General features: G+C 43.5%; 2 protein-coding genes across 2 annotated transcripts; both read right to left on the reverse strand.

Moving 5' to 3' along the window:
• Positions 1-2028: 2028 nt before the first annotated feature.
• LOC311599805 (olfactory receptor 2A12-like) lies at positions 2029-2976 on the reverse strand (the record flags this gene model as incomplete). The annotated part of the gene is made up of 1 exon (XM_084785839.1): positions 2029-2976. The coding sequence occupies one exon, from the start codon at positions 2974-2976 to the stop codon at positions 2029-2031; it is 948 nt and encodes a 315-aa protein (XP_084641965.1).
• A 12267-nt stretch (positions 2977-15243) lies between these two features.
• On the reverse strand, positions 15244-16191 carry LOC311599806 (olfactory receptor 2D2-like; the record flags this gene model as incomplete). Its single annotated transcript, XM_084785840.1, has 1 exon — positions 15244-16191. One exon carries the CDS (start codon positions 16189-16191, stop codon positions 15244-15246), a length of 948 nt encoding a protein of 315 aa, XP_084641966.1.
• Between the last annotated feature and the right edge of the window lie 3084 nt (positions 16192-19275).

The raw sequence follows: 19275 nt of genomic DNA on the forward strand, positions 1-19275 counted from the left end.
CTGTGCTGCAACCAAGAGGTCCGTGTTGGTGTCTATGTTCCATGTAAGCCACCAGGACCCTGTGAATGTTCATGGTCTGTGCTGTCTCCAGAAACCACCTGGAAGATGATGGTCTAGGCTGCTGCTGGCTGATACGGGTAATAAAGTTTCTCTTGCAATCATATCAATGATGTCTGCAGACCCACAGTTGAGAATAAGTGACATGGAAGGCTTCTATGACAACATCCCATCCCCACTCTATCTCCAAGGATGAAGAAACAGTCTAGATAGGAATCCATTAAAGAGAGGCATTAAATATTGTGATGGGTGCTGAAGTGTAGCTCTTCACATTTGAGAGCTTTTGGCAAGGGGTGGGGCTGAGGTAGGACTCTGCTATCTTTTAGAGTGTTTAACAATACTCCAAAAAGTATGTGGGCAACACAACTGGATTGGTGTGTGCTTCTTTCATTTCTTTAATTTTATTTTCATCTTTTTTATTGGTTGGGGAGGGCACAAGATTTGAGGAGTGAACATGGGAAGGCAGGAGGTGAGTGTGATTGGGGAGCATTGGGTAAATTTGTCAAATAAATAATAAAAATATTCAGTTGGAAAAATTAAAATAAAAACCTAAAGGATCTCTGATAACAAAATACAGGAGTAAATATTCATGGTACAAGATATAATTTCTTAGATCTACTACAAAATAACAAGAGATAAAAGTACTTGGACAGGTATGCTGGAGTGTGCCTTTAATACAGTTAAGGGGCCTGGGGATCTTTAAGAGTTTGATGGCAGCTGGGTCTTTACATAGTGAGTTCTAGGACACAAAGGCTGAATCTGTCTGAAAAAAATTTAAAAGACCATATGTAGTGGATGTAAGCATGTTTTTGTTTTGATTCCAAGTGTGAGATGTGAAGCCGACTTGTGTAAGTATGTGCAGTGTTTTTCTGCCGAAAACAGACTAGTGAGAGAACATGTGATGCTTGTCCACTAGAAGAGGTATCTCCTCTTGGGGAGGGACATGGCATTTTCCAACTGATAAACATCCTAGGACACACTCAGAAAGGAGTCCAAAACAAGAGGCAGGGCTTTTTGCTCTCTGCTGCTCATCATTTCACTTCAATACACTCCTAGAGAGAACTGCTCCAGTGAACACTTCGAGGTTCCAGGACCCAGCTGCTGCTCTGGGTTCCAGTGGCTATGGATGCAGTCACTTTTCTAGCTGTTTAGCAGGTGTGTTAGAATCTCGCCGACTATGCCAGTGGAACTGAATCTAAAAAGGTCTACTTTTCCATTAACCTCTTTTCTCTATCTAGAGTAGGTGCTTTGGAAGGGAGGTATAAGCATTAAAGAAACCCAAATAAGGTAGGTTTGAAAAAGTTTGAAGCCTTCAAGAATGAAATGGATTTTGCCAACATGAATATGTTTTTTTAAAAAAATCAAAGAAAATCATCAAAGAAGCAAAGGTTTCCCCAGATGTTGTGCCACAAGCCTACAATCCCAGCATTGGGGAAGTGGAGTCAGGGAGATTAAAAAAAAATTCAAGGATATTTCCAGGTATGTGGAAAAGTTCCAGGCTAGTCTAAGATATATGAACCTTCTCAAAAACTAAATATGTAAGTAAACAATAATAATGAGTATTAACAATGAATGAAGGGCGCCTACTGTGGGCATATTCATGTGGAAAGAGAAGCAGGACACTGTAGAGAAGCTGAGTCCTTGTGAGTGTGCCCACTGCTCCTGGATGTGTAGGATATAAGGCTCCGCCTTCAATGAGGTAAGAACACTAAAGGACATTACAAACCCATACTACAAACCCTAGCAACAAATGGGCCATTATGGTTATGATCCAGTAAGATCACTGAGGTGTTGACAATTATACCTTAGTGTAGGCTGTCAATCAACACAGCCACCTTGGCTTCATGAAATTTTGTTGCAACTACTAAGTACTAAATTGGATTAAATGCATAGGTCAATATCACACGATAAAGACACTGTTCTTTTCTTACATAGTGAATACTCTATGTCTAACTTCCCCAGGATCCTGGTTCACCACTCAGCCCTACCATGTCCCATCACCTTGAGAAACGCCCTCTTGATGTCTTTGTTCCTCAGACTGTAGACCACAGGGTTGAGCAAGGCTGTGAAGACATTGTAGAAGAGTGAGATCTGCTTGTCCCGCTCAGGGGAGTAGCTGGAGTTGGGTCTCATGTAGATGTAGGTGCATGGAGCATAGAAGGATGTGCCCACAGTCAGGTGGGAGGCACAGGTAGAGAACGCCTTGCAGCGGGCCTGCATGGACTTGATCTTGAGAATTGCCATGGCGATACGAATGTAGGAAGCCACAATGAGGGAAATTGGAGTAGCAACCACAAAAACACTCAAGACCAGGTCCACCATCTCAATGACGTGGGTATCCATGCAAGCCAGGCTACGCACTGAAGGACCTTCACAGAAGTAGTGGTTGACCCTGTTGGGCCCACAATATGGCAGACTCATGGTGAAGAAAGTATGCAATAAAGAGGAAAACAAACCACACACCCATGTTCCGGCTGCCAACCGTATGCACATTCCCCAGTTGAGGATGACAGTATAACGCAGTGGATAGCAAATGGCCACATATCTGTCATAAGCCATGACAACAAAGAGGATGCTCTCAGTTATACTCATGGCACCAAACACATACATCTGCAGCCAGCAGCAAGCAAAGGAGATGGTCTGAGAGTGAGCAAGAAGATGCACCAACATTTGGGGCATGGTGGTGGTCACATAGCCCATGTCCAGCAGGGAGAGGGTACAGAGGAAGAAGTACATGGGAGTGTGCAGCTGTGTGTCCAGGCAGACCAGCATGATGATGAGCCCGTTGCCCAGGACTGAGCTCAGGTAGATGGGAAGGAACACAATGAAGAGGATGCTGTTGGTCGTGGGGTCACTGGAGAAGCCAAGCAGGATGAACTCGGAAACCCAGCTTTGGTTCTGCGCTGGGATCATCCACATGGTGGAGGCTGTAAGAGGATCCCATTCATCTATGTGTGAGCTGATAAGTGCCAGCTGTAGAGGCAGAAAGCAAAGATACAGGCTGAAGAGATGGATCAAAGGTTGAGAGCACTGATGCTTTTACAGGGTACCAGACAGCATAAAGTTGTCTGTAAGTCCAGTGTCATGACATCTGACTCCCTCTTTTCACCAATACAGGACAGAGACATACACATGGTACACAAACATGCATGTGGGCAAATCTCGTGCCCATAAAATTTAAAAAAAAAATACACATTAAATAAGAAAAAAAGTGCTGGGGTGGGTGTTCTGTGCAGTGTTCAGTTGTGTGCACTCTTCTCGGGTTGCTGAACCTCCCAATGCCTCTGTCTCCACATCTGTCAAATGAGGCTGGTGACAGGTGTCTCAGAAAGATGATGACTATCTAAAGCTTTGTACATAACCCCTGGTAATAGCACATATCATGTGACATTTGAGATTCTGTCTCACATCTCATTCCAGTTCTGGGGAGGACAGGGATAGAGATCCCCACAAGAAGAGGGCTAGCTACATGGGGTATAATGATGGACACTGGGGTCAGCTGAGAGACCCGCCTCAATGGAGAAGATGATGAAATAAGATGGCCACACATGTATCCGGAGAGTGACAGTGAGAGAGACAGACAGACAAAGAGACAGAGGGGAGGGGAGAGAGAAGGAGGGAGACAGGGAGGGGGAGACAGAGAGGCATGCAAATCACTGACTTATGCAAAAAAAACAATGTAAACAAATAGATAAAGAGAACAGAACAAACCAATCACAGGTCAGTGCATGGTTAGTCAACTGAACATTAACAGAAGTGCATTGTGCGCTGCACTGGGAAACTGTGTGTCTCCCAGTGGATGCTGATCGATCATGTGGATATGCGAGCAGGAAAATTCTTTATTCTTCATTCCTAGCACCCTGTGCGCATAAAACATCAATTGCAGATGCACCATAGATTCAAGTGGTAAATCTAAAGCAACCGAATGTTTATAATCAGACCTTATAAATATCTTTATAATTTTCAGGCAAGCAAAGATGTCCTTAAAGTACCACAAACACATACTTCTTATCTGCTGTCCACCAGATGCTTGGAACCCATCCAGAAACCACACACCGGTGAACATCTCACCACTGATAGACCCAAGGAATCTGTCACTGAGTGGCTGCTTCTTCCTGTAATGATAATGAAAATAAAGTGGAAGCCACTAAAGGAATTGAGGACAAGGGATCAGGTTTCCAAGCAGCCCAGTCTCCAAAAATCTTCCAGGGTGCTTTGGAGTTTGAGGGGCTGAGCCTCCAGCTTCCTCTGCAAGGAGCAGGCAGCCCTGGCTCCTGGAGATGCTACCTGTAATGTCCTGCTTAACACAAACAAGCTCAGAAATCCTCACTTCTTCCCAGTGGCACCAGCTGCTCAGGTTTATGGCCCCAACTCCCCTCTGAGCCTCCCCAAAAGGGATGCCTGGATGATTCCCTGGATGCTGTCAACAAGACTCTACAAGTGAGACCCTTGGGACATAGCAGGAGGAAACAACTCTCAGGTGTGTGTGGGGGGGGTGATGACATGTTGCCTTTTCTAGACTAATGGAAGAATAAAAAGCCATTCAGAGAACAGGAGGTGAGACCTGGTCACCTGATACACAGATCAGGGACCTAAGTTCCAACTGTGACTCCTCTTTTACTGTGCCAACCCTGGGGGCTGACTTGCAGGGAGACCATTGGGTCACACTCTCTTCCTTCCTGAACCACATTTGGGTAAACCAAAGTCCCCTTTCTCAGGCGTGTAACATTTGAACAAGTAACCCCGACACTCTGGGACTGAAACTCAACATTGGGGAACAGGAAAAAGGATTCACTTCTCTTACACAAGACTTAGAGATGTAGCACACGTGACAACTCACTACCATGTATATGTCCAGTTCTAGAGGAGCTGGTACCCTCTGCTGGCCACCCCAGGGACTATGCATGCATGTATGTGGTGTATATATGTACATGCAGGCAAAATATTTACACACCCACAAAAAAAGCAAACAAAGAATCAACCATGACATAGCAACACGGAAGTCAGCAATGAACATGGAAGTCAACAGTGAACATGGAAGTCAGCAGTGAACACAGAAGTCAGCAATCAACACAGAAGTCAGCAGTGAACACAGAAGTCAGCAGTGAACACAGAAGTCAGCAGTGAACATGGAAGTCAGCAGTGAACATAGAAGTCAGCAGTGAGAGCTCCACACCAGTGGAATGTGAAAACTCTCCCAGGGGCTCATGTCTCTTGGGTGTGAGTTAGACTTGGGGACCAAATATATCAAGTTCTGGAGCATGTTCTCTTGAACTTGCTGCTATTCTGCCCCAGTGTCCTCTACTGTAGAATTCCAACAGTGCAAGCCCTTCTAGGCTTGCTGGAATAAACTGTGATCATGTCCTGCACCTGCTACACGTGTTGACCAACGCTCCATGATGCCGAGTATCCAGCCAGGTCCTCGGTCTGTGTCTTGGTTCCCTAAGTCTCCAGAAGGTGAAGACTGGACAATAAAATCCTTCCTGGTTAGAGTGATTGATAAGGTTTTAGAATTTCTGTGGACTGATCCTTAGACATAGCCAATATTAAAAGTTTATTACAAATGACAATTAAATAAATTGTACTGAAAATGTTGCTTATCTGTATAGCACATGAGGAAATAAAATACTTGGAGCTAAAGTTTCATTCAGGGCAAACAAACAAAACAAGACAGGCTTCAAAACTCTCCACATCCTGATGAGCAACTACGTTTTCCTGTGGTCTGTGTTCCGACCGCTGTTTAGTGTGGTGCATTTGCTGTGAAGTATTACATAATGATTTGTAATCTCAACTCTGTTCAGTGGCACATTGGCCACCATGACATTGGCCTTGATGAGTGTATTTACACCTCAGTAATTGGCAGCTGTCACTAATCAGCAGTGTCTTGTCCTCAGCCCTGACCCCTGCAGTGCTATTGCTGAGGATTATTTCACAGCTCTGACTCCAACTCTTCTCTAGTGTTAAAGAGCCTCATTAGCTCTGGAGAGCAGTTGTGTCCAAGCAAATTGGTCTCCACATGACTTGATAAGGACAAAGAGGCTCACAGGGAACCAAACAACAGATTGAGTGTGACATAAAAAAATGGCACAGACACTCTGGTTTTGTTGGTTTTACCCATGGAGATTTTTATTATAGATTCATAAGGAGAGGCTCAATAGTGAGGAGGGACAGAGGAAAAGACAGACAGAGAGAGAGAGAGAGAGAGAGAGAGAGAGAGAGAGAGAGAGAGAGAGAGAATTTCAGTTATATATGAATGTCAGCAACATGCCAAAAAGCACTCACGGAGATGGAACTAGGAAAAGTGAAAAAGACTAATGTCTCACACAAAGTTTATTTGAGATCTTGCAAAAGAGAAAAAAATGGAAAAAGGGGAGATGTTGCAATTTTTGGATGAGGAATTATGGATGGGAACCTCGCTGCCCCCACATAGGTCACCTTAAAGAAAAAGTAAAACTCTAGAAGGTTCATTCTGCAGCAGGAGGACCCACAGGCCTGAAGGAGAAAATGGAAGGCTCTGAGAAAGGAGAGTTGAAAAGAATCATAACTCTCACAACCAGGGGCACTTTAATTGGCCCCAGCTGACAATGTCTCCTTATTGCTTCACAAAGATGACTGGGTTAGTGTCTGGAGGAAAAAGCCAAGGAGAACAGCTGTTACTGTTCTGTTCTGTGCTGTTACTAAACACAGAGACCATTAAAATGGTCCCTTGAGTCACCACACTGAACATCATAGCTACTTTCACAGGTGTCTCTTCATCAGATCCTCACAGCAGGCCTAGGAGGTAGACCTAGGGTCCCCATTCAGAGATGAGGTGATAATGGTGACAGACACTGACTGAGCCTTCACCATGGCCAAGCCCAAGAGAGTTACTGATGCTGGTTTAGGGCATTTTGTTCTTCTCTTACTCAGAAAGAGCCAGTGGGACATGCATAGTCAGCTTCTTGCTCTTTTAGAGCCATGAAAACCAAACTCAACTCTAAATCCTCCAAATAAAAGTGATTATCAAGTAGGTGGACTAGTGTGGGAGCCTGGAATGTCCATGTGCAGCCTCCCAGCTGTGGGCCCATCCATCACCTGAGAGCTCCAGTAGAAAAAAAAGAAAGAGCACCCAAGAGGAGATGGCAGGAAATAATGAAGCTCGGAGCTCATATGGATAAAGGAGAAAAAAGAGAACAAGACAAAGAATCAATGAAGCAAAGGGTTGGTCCTTAGAGAAAAGCAACAAGATAGACAAACCCTTATCCAAAGTAACAAAAAGACAGAGAGAAAATATCCAAATCAACAAAATCAGAAACAAAAAGAGAGGGATGGGCATAATAGCAGACACTAAGGAAATCCAAAAGATCATTATGTCATACTTTAAAAAACTATGCTTCACAAAATTGGAAAATTTAAAAGAAGTACATAACTTTCTTTTTCATTTTGCTTAAAGGTTTTATTTCTCCCCTTGCCTTTACTGCTAGTCATGACTGTACATGAGGCTCGGGTTGGTTTTCCAGCTCCACAAAGGGCCCCTGGTAGGAGTTGAAGACCTCAGTATTTACAAATTTTTTTTACTCTTCTTTTTTTGTTAATTCATTCGTATTACATCTAAATAATTATCCCATCCCTTGTGTCCTCCCATTCCTCCCTCCCTCCCGCTTTCCCCTACTCCCCTCCCCTATGTCTGTGACTGAGGGGGACCTCCTCCCCCTGTATATGCTCATAGGGTATCAAGTCTCTTCTTGGTAGCCTGCTATCATCCCCCTGAGTACCACCAGGCCTCCCCATCAAAGGGACATGGTCAAATAGGGGGCACCAGAGTTCATGTGAAAGTCAGTCCCCACTCTCCACTCAACTGTGGAGAACGTCCTGGAGATTGGGATAGTTGTGAGGACATCCTATTGGGACTCTAGGTGAGAGAAGTATGGGAGAATGGGGAACTAGAAGGATCCAGAGGGTCCTAGAAACCTACAAGAAGAACATCATGATGGGCAGATCTGGGCCCAGGGGTTCTGTTCAAACTACTGCACCAAACAAGTAAACATCTAACCCCTTCTCAGATCTATCCAATGGACAAAACATTCTCCAAAGTTGAGTGGAGAGCAGGGACTGACTCAGACGTGAACTCTGGTGCCCCATATTTGACCACTTCCCTGTGGCGGGAGGCCTGGTGACACTCAGAGAAAGAATAAGCAGGCTACCAAGATGAGACTTGATAGCTTATGACCATATAGTGGAGGAGGAGGTCTCACAGACATAGGGGAGGGGAATCGGATTGAATTGAGATGAAATATTTGAGCAGAGCGGTGGTGGCACAAGTCCATAATACTAACACAACTGAGACAAGGACAGAAAGAACTCTTGAGTTGTAAACCAACCTGGTCTCCACAGGGCATGACCCTTGCTGATAAGTTACTTTCAGAGACAACCTAGGATTTAAACTGAATTTTTTTCTTTAAATTTACTATGTACATTCCTTTTTATTAACAATAGAGTATATGTCCTTACTGATCTAAAAGATGGATACAAATCAATCTTAGGTTTATGTAAGGAAAAATGATGTCACTGCTCTAAAAAAAAAAAAAGCCAGGCAATCTCTTTAAAAGTGGAGCGTCTATGGGAGAACTGGTGCCAAAGGGTAATCAACCTAAAAAAAATATATTCTGTTGTAAGGAGCAAGGTTAGACAGGGAGACAGACATGCAAGCTGCATTCCCCAACGTCGAAAAGCTTTTGTATGCTGAGTTGAGGTGCCACTGCTGTGGAAGCCAGATTATCCCTCTAAACATGAGCTACTTCCACGGGGGACAGGTGGCGGTCCCACCAGATGCAAAAAGACACAGAGGACTTACAGGTGACAAAGTACACATCAGCCTAGTTAGGTCCCCAAAACTCAAAGGCTATAATTCATATATGCTTAAAGGGTGGAACCGTCCATCCCCTATGGAGAGAAGGAGTGAGACCAAAACACCCACAACTAAAATAAAAAACCCAGGTACAAGATGCCTAACGCCTTTTCTTTTGCTCAGGGCAACTGGCTTGTCTCTAAAATGAGACACATTCTCTCAGGAAAACAGGCAGCGACCTGGCCTACACATTAGGCGCCATAGAGCCTAGAGAAGGACATTTAGAACTATACAATCCTGTTTTGATTTCAATATGATAATAATTGTATGTTCGTTGTTAATGGTGATGTTATGTTTCCTCTTGGAAAGAGGTCAAAAGGAAACAGACCTAGATAAAAGAGAGACTGCTAACTTAAGTCAAGTCTATGTTTACATGAATTCAAACTACAGAACAAGCAGTTAACTTGCATTGCTAATCCTGCCACATGGGAATAGCTCTGAGACTGGCTGAGACATGAATGTCTATGCATAGCCAAAGCTTCTTTTTTTGGGTTCCAAATTCCCTATGATTTATTATTAGATGCCATCCTTCATATGGCATGAATGAAGATTTACAGATGTCTTTCTTCTGCTCATACAGAGAGCAGAGAACCAGCCTTAACTGTTCTGTATATCCTGCACACCTCATATATTCATAGTTTTAGGACTGTATAATGCTTGTGAGAAATTATATGTTTTCAGAATCAAAGAACTGGACACTGATGCTAGATCAGACCTGACAGGATTCATTCCTCCAGCATGCTGAGACATTGGCATCTTGCATCCTTCAAGTTCCAGCCCCAAGTGCTTCGGTTGCTGTTCCTCATCAGAACAGAACAGCTTCAAAGAAGGCTCCTGATCCCAACTGGTCCAGCATTTCAGACTGTCCCACACAGGACTTATATTAAGCCTGGAATTTCTCAACATTTAGAGACTGGACTACAAATACTATTCTTAGTTGTTTTTTTTTTTAACAATTTTTCCCAATTTAATTTGGGCCACTACGTAGATTTTGTTTGTCCCAAATCAGTGGGAAGAAACCTTAAGAGAAATATGCCCTGTTTCCCTTAAGGGAGTTTCATTTCTTTCTTGGGATATAGATGTTTATTGTCATGGGGAGATGGTTATAAGTTATTATTGGTCTTATTCAGAGAGAAAACTAGGTTAGACTCAGGGATTTCTCTCTTTTCCTTTATCTTTCTTTCTTAGGTATGGAGATAGGGATTGAAAAGAAAGAAAGAAGAATATTGAAATATATAAGGATGATAGGACAAAAAGTAGATTATTGAATCTACTCCTCAACTTAAGGCCTTAATTGTTACTCACAAATAAAGATAATTTTAATTCATTGATATAGAATTTTGTATATTGATACAAAATAAGTTCAATTTTGATTCATGAAATGGGAATTCAAATTAAGTATTAATCTTCACACATTATATTTCTACTCTATTATAAGGTATTGTACACATACAACTCAACTAATACATGGTTTACTTCCAATGCTCTGATAGTGCTATTGCAGGGTAATTAAGTAATACAAGTCAATTGCTAGTTGATCAATGCATGGTCATGCCAAGTACAGAAATATACATCCTAGGTTTAACAGATAAATATGATTCTACAGATAAATAAGGTAAAATGGTTAGATTGGTCTTCAGAAACCTCATAGCCCTATAGAATATGGCAGTTTAAAATACTTTTATTAATTTGAGGATTCTTTGACAATGAGACAGGTTAACTCCTGGCAACAGCCAGCCTACCTCAAGGAAGATGATGAGCATCAAAGAACCTCCTTATGGAGGTGGCTTCAAGTGTGACAAACAAGCCACTAGAGAGAAGTGTCCTTTTATCTGCCATAGACAGGGTTCTGCCTAAAATGAGTAAGCTTGGATGCAAGCAGAGTTGATGGCCAGACTCTGCCAAGACAGGGCAAGCAAGTCCTCAATGGTTCCTGCTTCACAGGTATGTCTGTCAGATATGCTGGGCCAGAAGGCTGAAGATGATGCTCCAATGTTGGAGAGAGTTTTGGGTGACTGCTCAATTGGCAAGCTGTCTCTGTCATTTTTTTTCATTTTGGAGGATGCTAACCTGCACTTCCTGTTTACTCAGGTAATCAGATTTGTTCCTTCTCAAGTCTCTGATGGAGTTGAAGACCAGTTAGTTAGTTTTGAAATTGGGCTTAGTTGTTCAGGAGTTAAAAAGATACTTTTAGGCCTGCATAAATATGTTAGATTTCAAGATATACGCTTTAATAGATACTGATTTAGGTTCAAAACTTTAGACTCACCAAGATAAAATACATAATATTTCTTCAAGGTTGCCAAATATCTTTAGATTAGACATTATATCTGTAAGTCTTACCTATTGGTTTTTATAATTTTTCATAATTGTTCTTACTGTATATAAAAGAATGGCCTTTTTATCTAGACAGAAAAGGGGACTTATTGGAGGTTGGTCTGATGTATTTTTATGCAAATTACTGCTTGCTGTCTCTGCCCCACCTGAACTTTGCCTAAAAGTCTAACCTGTTTGACCAATAGAAGACCATCACACCTGGGCAGGGTAAAGGTTCCAGGACTGAGAGGGGTCCGAGGGAATCTTGGGAGGAAGAGGAGAAACCTTAGAAGAGAGGGAAGAGGAGGTTGTGCCATCATGGGTTAGGTGGAGGAGAAGCACATGGCTGGCATGGATGGAGATTTGGCCTGGATGAGGAACATTATTAAGTATGTGGGATTATGGATGGGGGGTAGCTTGATAGAAATTATTAGAACCAGATGGCACGGGATTGGGATAGATATTCCATACCTGCCCCACTATGGGAAGTAGTTTATGGGATTAATATCTGGCTTGGCCTAGGTTAACTAAGGCTATTTTTAAATATAACAGGTGTCTGTGTTTTGAATGATTTCTAGCAGGTTAGAAAATACTGCCTGATAATAAACTTATTTGGCCATAGTGGTGATTTGACAGCAACAGGAAACCATAAGAAAACCTATAGAATCAATAACCTGGGCCCATGGTGGCTCATAAAGACTGAGCAGCCATCCAGAGAGCAGACATGGGGCAGACTTGGCCCCTTGCACATATTTAACAGTCCTGCAGCTATATCTTCATGTTGGACTCTTAAAGTGGGAACAGGGGATGTCTCTGACTGCATTGCCTGCCTTTGGATCCCTTTCCCCTAGCTGGGCTGCCATGTTTAGCCTTAGTAGATGAAGATGCTCCTACTCTTACTGCAACTTGATATCCCAAGGTTGTCAGCTATCCATGGGAGGCCTGCCATTTTCTGAAGATAAGGGTGAAGGGGTAAAGGGAGGGAGGGAAAGGGAGAGAGAGTGACTGGGAAGAGAGAATGCAGGAAAATCTGGCATAGAGATGTAAAGCAAATAAAATTTAAAAACCTGTGAGGCTTCATAAAGGGGTTGGGGTAGAAAAGAACTCAGTTATCTTAAAGGGGCTGGCCACTGATAGTTTGACAATACTGAACAAGTTCCACTTGGTATAGTATTTAGTATTCTTTCTAATTTTCTTCTTTTGTAGGGAGAGCAAAACTGTTGGGAAAGAAGACTGGCAGGGCTGAGAAGCAAGTATGATTGGGGTAGCTTGTGTGAAATTTTCAGTAGGGCCTGTCCTTGGTCTGCCATGAGGCAAGGGGATCAGCAGCATCTGCAGCATGGAGCCTCTACTGCGGCAGCCTATGCTGCTTGCTCTCCTGGGAGACAGAGGATGCTGTGCAAGATTGAGAACGGCTCCTTTTCTGGACTGGGGCATAGGAGACCACGTTGGTACTGCAGACATGCATGGTGGTTCATCTTGCTGTTCCATCCCAGAGGCATGGGGTCCATGTGGTTGCAAATGGTCTGTGCTGAATTCAAGAGCTGTGTTTATGCCCATCTTCCATGGTACCCACCAGAGACCCTGTGAATGGTGGTCACCCATGGCTGTCTCCAGAAAGCATGTTGAAGACGATGGTCTGGGCAGATGCTGGATGCTACAGGTAAGAAAGCTTCCTCTGCAATGCTATCAGTGATGACTGCAGACCCACAGTTGAGAACGAGAGACACTGAACACTTCTGTGACAACCTCCCCACCACACCTATCACCAAGTGGGAAAAAAAACAGTCTAGACAGGAATCCATTAAAGAGAGGCCTTAAAATTTGTGATAGGGTGCTGAAGTGTAGCTCTTCACAGTTGATAGTTTCTGGCAGGGGGGTTGGGCTGAGGTAGGACTCAGTTATCTTTTAGGGACAAGCCTCTGAGAGGTTATCAATGCTCCGGTAAGTATCGTGGCAACACAATTGGTTTGGAATGTGGTGGGTTTTTTTCATATCTTTATTTTTCTCTTCTTCTTTTTAGTGGTTGGGGAGGGCACAAGAGTTGGGGAGTGAAGATGGGAACGCTGGGAAGTGAGTGTGACTGGGGAGCATTGTGTAAAATTTTCAAATAAGTAATCAATAAAAATATTCAGTAGGGGGCTGAAGAGATGGCTCAGAAGTTAGGAGCACTGGCTGCTCTTCCAAAGGTCCTGAGTTCAATTTCCAGCAACCACATGGTGGCTTACAACCATCTATAATGTGATCTGGTGTCCCCCTCTGGCTCTGGTGTGCAGGCAGAACACTGTATATATAATAAATAAATAAATATTTTTAAAGTATTCAGTTAGAAAAATTAATATAAAACATAAAGGAACTTTAAAACAAAATACAGGAGTAAATATTCATGACATGAGATCAATATATAATTTCTTAGATCTACTACAAAATAACAAGAGATAACTAAGGAACCTGGGGGATCTTTGTAAGTTTGAGGGCAGCTGGGTCTACAAAGTGAGTTCCTAGACAGACAGGCTGACTCTGTCTCAAAACAAAGGAAAACTTTTTTAAATGATCATATTAGTGGATGTAAACATGTTTTTGTTTTGATTCCAAGTGTGGGACGTGAAACAGACTTGCGTAAGGGTGCTCAGTGTTTTTCCATTAAAAACAGATTTGTGAGAGAACAGGTGATGTTTGCCCACTAGAAGATCAACCACCTCTCACATGGGCCTGGTCTTTGCCAAGTGATAAACATCCTAGTACAGACTCTGAAAGGATGTGTGTGTGTGTGTGTGTGTGTGTGTGTGTGTGTGTGTGTGTGTGTGTGTGTGTGTGTGTACTATGAGGCAGGGTGTTTGGTTCTTTGCTGTTCATCATTCCACTTCGTAATGCTACTAGAGAGAACCGCTCCAGGGAATGCTTTGAGGTTCCAGGTTCTGCCTGCTGCTCCAGGTTCTGCCTGCTGCTCCAGGTTCTGCCTGCTGCTCCAGGTTCTGCGTGCTGCTCCAGGTTCTGCCTGCTGCTCCAGGTTCTGCGTGCTGCTCCAGGTTCTGCGTGCTGCTCCAGGTTCTGCGTGCTGCTCCAGGTTCTGCCTGCTGCTCCAGGTTCTAGCTGCTGCTTTGAGTTCCAAGGGCTAAGGTTGCAGTCACTTTTATTGCTCTTTAACAGGTCTATTAGAATCCTGCCGACTATGCCAGTGCAATCGTTCCAAGGAACTGAGTCTAAAAAGGTCTACTTCACCTGTTTACATTAACCTCTTTTCTCTCCTCTCTAGGGTAGGAGGGTTGGAAGCAAGGTAGAAGCATTAAAGAACCCCAAATAAAGTAGGTTTCAAAAAGTCCAACGCCTTCAAGCATGAATTGTATTATGCCAACAAGAGTACTTTAAAAATGAAAGGAAATTATCAAAGAAGCAAAGATTTCCCCAGATGTTGTGCCACAAGCCTATAATCCCAGAATTGGGGAAGTGGAGGCAGGGAGATAAAAAAAAAATTCAAGGTTATCTTCAAGATGTGGAAAGTTCCAGGTTAGTCTAAGATATGTGAGACTTCTCAAAAAAAATAAATATGTAAGTAAACAATAATAATGAGTATTAACAAAGAACGAAAGGCACCCACTGTGGGCATATTTGTGTGGAAAGAGAAGCAGGCCACTGTAGAGAAGCCGACTCCTTGTGAGTGTGCCCACTGCTCCTTGACATGTTGGACATAAGGCTCTGCCTTCAGTGGAGGTAAGAACACAAAAGGACACTCGAACCTATATACAAACACGAGCAACAAATGTACCATTCCAGTTACCATCCAGTAATATTACTGAGGTGTTTAAATTATACCTTAGTGTAGGCTGTCAATCAACACAGCCACCTTGGTTTCATGATGTTTTGTCCCAACTACTAAGTACTAAACTACTAAGAAACTAAATACACTAAAGTCACTTTCACACAATAAAGACACTGTCCTTTTCTTAAATAGTGAATACTCTAACTTCCCCCAGGATCCTGGCTCACCACTCCACCCTACCATGTCCCATCACTTTGAGAAACGCCCTCTTGATGTCTTTGTTCCTAAGACTGTAGACCACAGGGTTGAGCAAGGCTGTGAAGACATTGTAGAAGAGTGAGATCTGCTTGTCCCGCTCAGGGGAGTAGCTGGAGTTGGGTCTCATGTAGATGTAGATGCACGGAGCATAGAAGAATGTGACCACAGTCAGGTGGGAGGCACAGGTAGAGAACGCCTTGCAGCGGGCCTGGGTGGACTTGATCTTGAGAATTTCCATGGTGATACGAATGTAGGAAGCCACAATGAGGGAAATTGGAGTAGCAACCACAAAAACACTCAAGACCAGGTCTACCATCTCAATGACGTGGGTATCCATGCAAGCCAGGCTACGCACTGAAGGACCTTCACAGAAGTAGTGGTTGACCCTGTTGGGCCCACAATATGGCAGACTCATGGTGAAGAAAGTATGCAATAAAGAGGAAAACAAACCACAGATCCAAGTCCCAGCTGCCAACCATACGCACATTTCCCAGTTGAGGATGACAGTATAACGCAGAGGGTAGCAAATGGCCACATATCGGTCATAAGCCATAACCACAAATAAGATGCACTCAGCCATACCCAGGGCACCAAACACATACATCTGCAGCCAGCAGCCAGCAAAGGAGATGGTCTGAGAGTGAGCAAGAAGATGCACCAACATTTGGGGCATGGTGGTGGTCACATAGCTCATGTCCAGCAGGGAGAGGGTACAGAGGAAGAAGTACATGGGAGTGTGCAGCTGTGTGTCCAGGCAGACCAGCATGATGATGAGCCCGTTGCCCAGGACTGAGCTCAGGTAGATGGGAAGGAACACAATGAAGAGGATGCTGTTGGTCGTGGGGTCACTGGAGAAGCCAAGCAGGATGAACTCGGAAACCCAGCTTTGGTTCTGCGCTGGGATCATCCACATGGTGGAGGCTGTAAGGGGATCCCATTCATCTATGTGTGAGCTGATAAGTGCCAGCTATAGAGGCAGAAAGGGAAGATACAGGCTGAAGAGATGGATCAAAAGATAAGAGCAGTGTCTTTTGTTCCACGGTATCAGACAGCTTAAAGTTGTCTGTAACTACATCGTCCTGGGATCTGACCTACTCCTCTCACAAGCACAGGACAGACAGACATACATGATACAGAAGCATGCATGTACACCAAAACTCATACACATAAAGCAGAAAATAATTATTTTAAAATAAGAAAAGGGGGCTAGAGAGTTGGCTCAGTGGTTAAGAGCACTGTCTGCTCTTCCAGAGGTCCTGGGTTCAATTCCCAGCACCCACATGGCAGCTCACAACTGTCTGTAACTCCAAGATCTGACACCTTCACACCAATGCACATAAATTAAAGTTAAATAAAAATATTTTTAAAAAAATAAGAAAAGAGGGCTGGGATGTGGGTTCTGAGCAGTGTTCAGTTGTGTGCATTCTTCTCGGGTCCTGAACGTCCCGATGCTTCAGGCTCCACATCTGTCAAATGAGACTGATGACACTCATCCTGGGAAGACAATGAATATCAAAAACCTTGTACATAAACCTGGAAACACCGCTTATCACCCGGCAGGTCAGATGCTCTCTCACACTCTCATTCCAGCTCTGGGCAGACAGAGACAGGGATCCCACAACAAGAGGGCTCTAGCTGCACTAGCTGAAGTGATGAGCGCTAGGGTCAACTGAGAGAGCCTAACTCATGAAGAAGATGCTATGACCACAAATGCATGCACACACGCAGAGAGAGAGAGAGAGAGAGAGAGAGAGAGAGAGAGAGAGAGAGAGAGACAGAGACAGAGACAGAGACAGAGACAGAGACAGAGACAGAGAGGCAGAGAGGAAAGAGAGAGGAGAGAGAGGGAGACAGACAGACAGACAGACAGACACAGAGAGAGGCAGACAGAGACAGAGAGGCATGCAGACCACTGACATTTACAGAAAGAGAGGAAACAGATGAAGAGAACAGAACAAGCCCATCACAGGCCAGTACATGTATAATAAAATGAGCAATGACAGAAGTGCACTGTGCCCTGCACTGGGACACTGTGTGTCTCCCAGTGAGTGCTGGTGGATCATGTGGCTATGCAAGCAGAAAAGTCTCTATTCTTTATCCCTACCTCTCTCTGCACACAAACCTCAGTTGCACGTGTATCGTAGATTCAGGTGTTAAATCTAAAGCAGTCAAATGTTCAGACTCAAACCTGAAAAAATATCTTTGTCATTTTCAGGTAAACAAAGATGCCCTTAAAGGAGCACAGAAATGTACTTTCCATAGACAACAAACATAATAGTAAGCTAGAATATATGAAAAAAAGAAGTACTCTTTCAAGCAAAGACTTAGAAAAAATACAAGCATAAAAGCAGATGCTGCAGGACGCTGGCACAGGGCTCAGAGGTTAGGAGCACTGACTGCTCTTCCTGAGGTCCTGAGTTCAATTCTCAGCAACCACATGGTGGCTCACAAGCATCTATAATGTGATCAGGCATGCAGGGATACATAACAATTTTTTTTAAAAGAGAAAAACAGACGCTGCAATAGAACAGTGAACAACATTTAAATGCATTTCACAGAGGCAGCAGCCTAAGTTAGCACTGATGATGAGTTAGAGGCTCCACACCATTACTCACTTGGAATTTGCACAAGAACACCACAATGCCAGTGACCACCCTCTGCTTCCCAATTTCACATCACCCCACACCTCCCAGCAGGGCTACAATAACACACATCTGTAATTGACAGGAGTAACCATATCCAATGGGAGAGAAAATTAAAATGATCCCTTTACTGTGTGCTTGGCTGTGTTCCCTAAAGTTGAGCACATTGAATCCATTGCCTAGCAATACGAATATTAACTATAATTCTGAAAAAAAATATGTAAACACATAGACACAAACACACATATGTTCAAGGAGGGACATGAAAGGAAATTTCCAAACACTACTCAAAATAGTTTGAACTGGGGTCCACTCACACTCTAGACACTAGACAGCAAGACCACGGTTAAGGCAGGAGTTGATTTTGATGGGAGTAGGAATACCAAGGAGACTCAGTGTTCTCTTTCCCTGTCCCCACCCCTCTCCTGACCAGTCTCCTGCACATTACCCTCACAGCCATCCTTTCTTGCTCATCACCTCTCCTGGCATTTCAGAGTCTCCATGCAACCTTTGCCTCTAAATTTTTCTCCTTCAATACAGTCTTGGTTTGGTTTGGTCTGGTTTAGTTTGGTTCTTGACAACATTTATCTGTGTAATCCTGGATGTCTTTGAACTCATTCAATTGACCAAGCAGACCTGGAATTCAGAGATTCACCTGCCTCAGACTTAGAGTGCTAGGGTTAAAGGTGTGCACCACCATTACATAGATTTTTTAAATTTAAATTATTTACATAAATATGCTTTGATTATGTTATTTTCCTTCCTCTAACTTCATATACTTTCTCCTCCTCCCACTCTCGTTTTTAAGAAAAATAAAACAAGAAAAATGAAAAATACAAACTAAAAGAAAAAATGGAAACAAAACCTTACAAAACCAAAACTCACATGGAGACAGCTTGTGCTGCCCAGCTACTTACTCCAGGGCATGTGGCCTGCCTTGGAGTGTGACTGAACATGCCCAGTGATGTTCCATAAGAGAAAACTGACCTTCCCTTTGCTAATAGGTATCAGTTGAAAATAGGTTCTTGTTTGTGGATGGGACATTTGTCCATTTGTCTTCTCAGGGTGGACATTTGTCTGTCTCAACAGGCTCTTCCTGGGAACTGCTGCAGTGGTTTCTCAAATTTTCACACTGTCTTATCCGGTCCTTGTTAAAAAGCCTTTTAAGAGCTCCCCACACCATCATTTCAGGCAGAGTCTCAGGTCATTCCTAACCAGCCTGCTCTGTGAAGACCAAGCCTCATAGCAAAGCCGTCTTCCCCATCTCCCCCGTCTCCAGGAACAAATCTCTGGTACAGTGCACACCTCTGCCTCTCTCACACCATAAGGCATTTGCCTAGCTTCATGGACATCTC

Source organism: Acomys minous (genome assembly GCF_964271855.1).
Source record: "Acomys minous genome assembly, chromosome: 6".
NCBI classification, from domain to species: Eukaryota; Metazoa; Chordata; class Mammalia; order Rodentia; family Muridae; genus Acomys; species Acomys minous.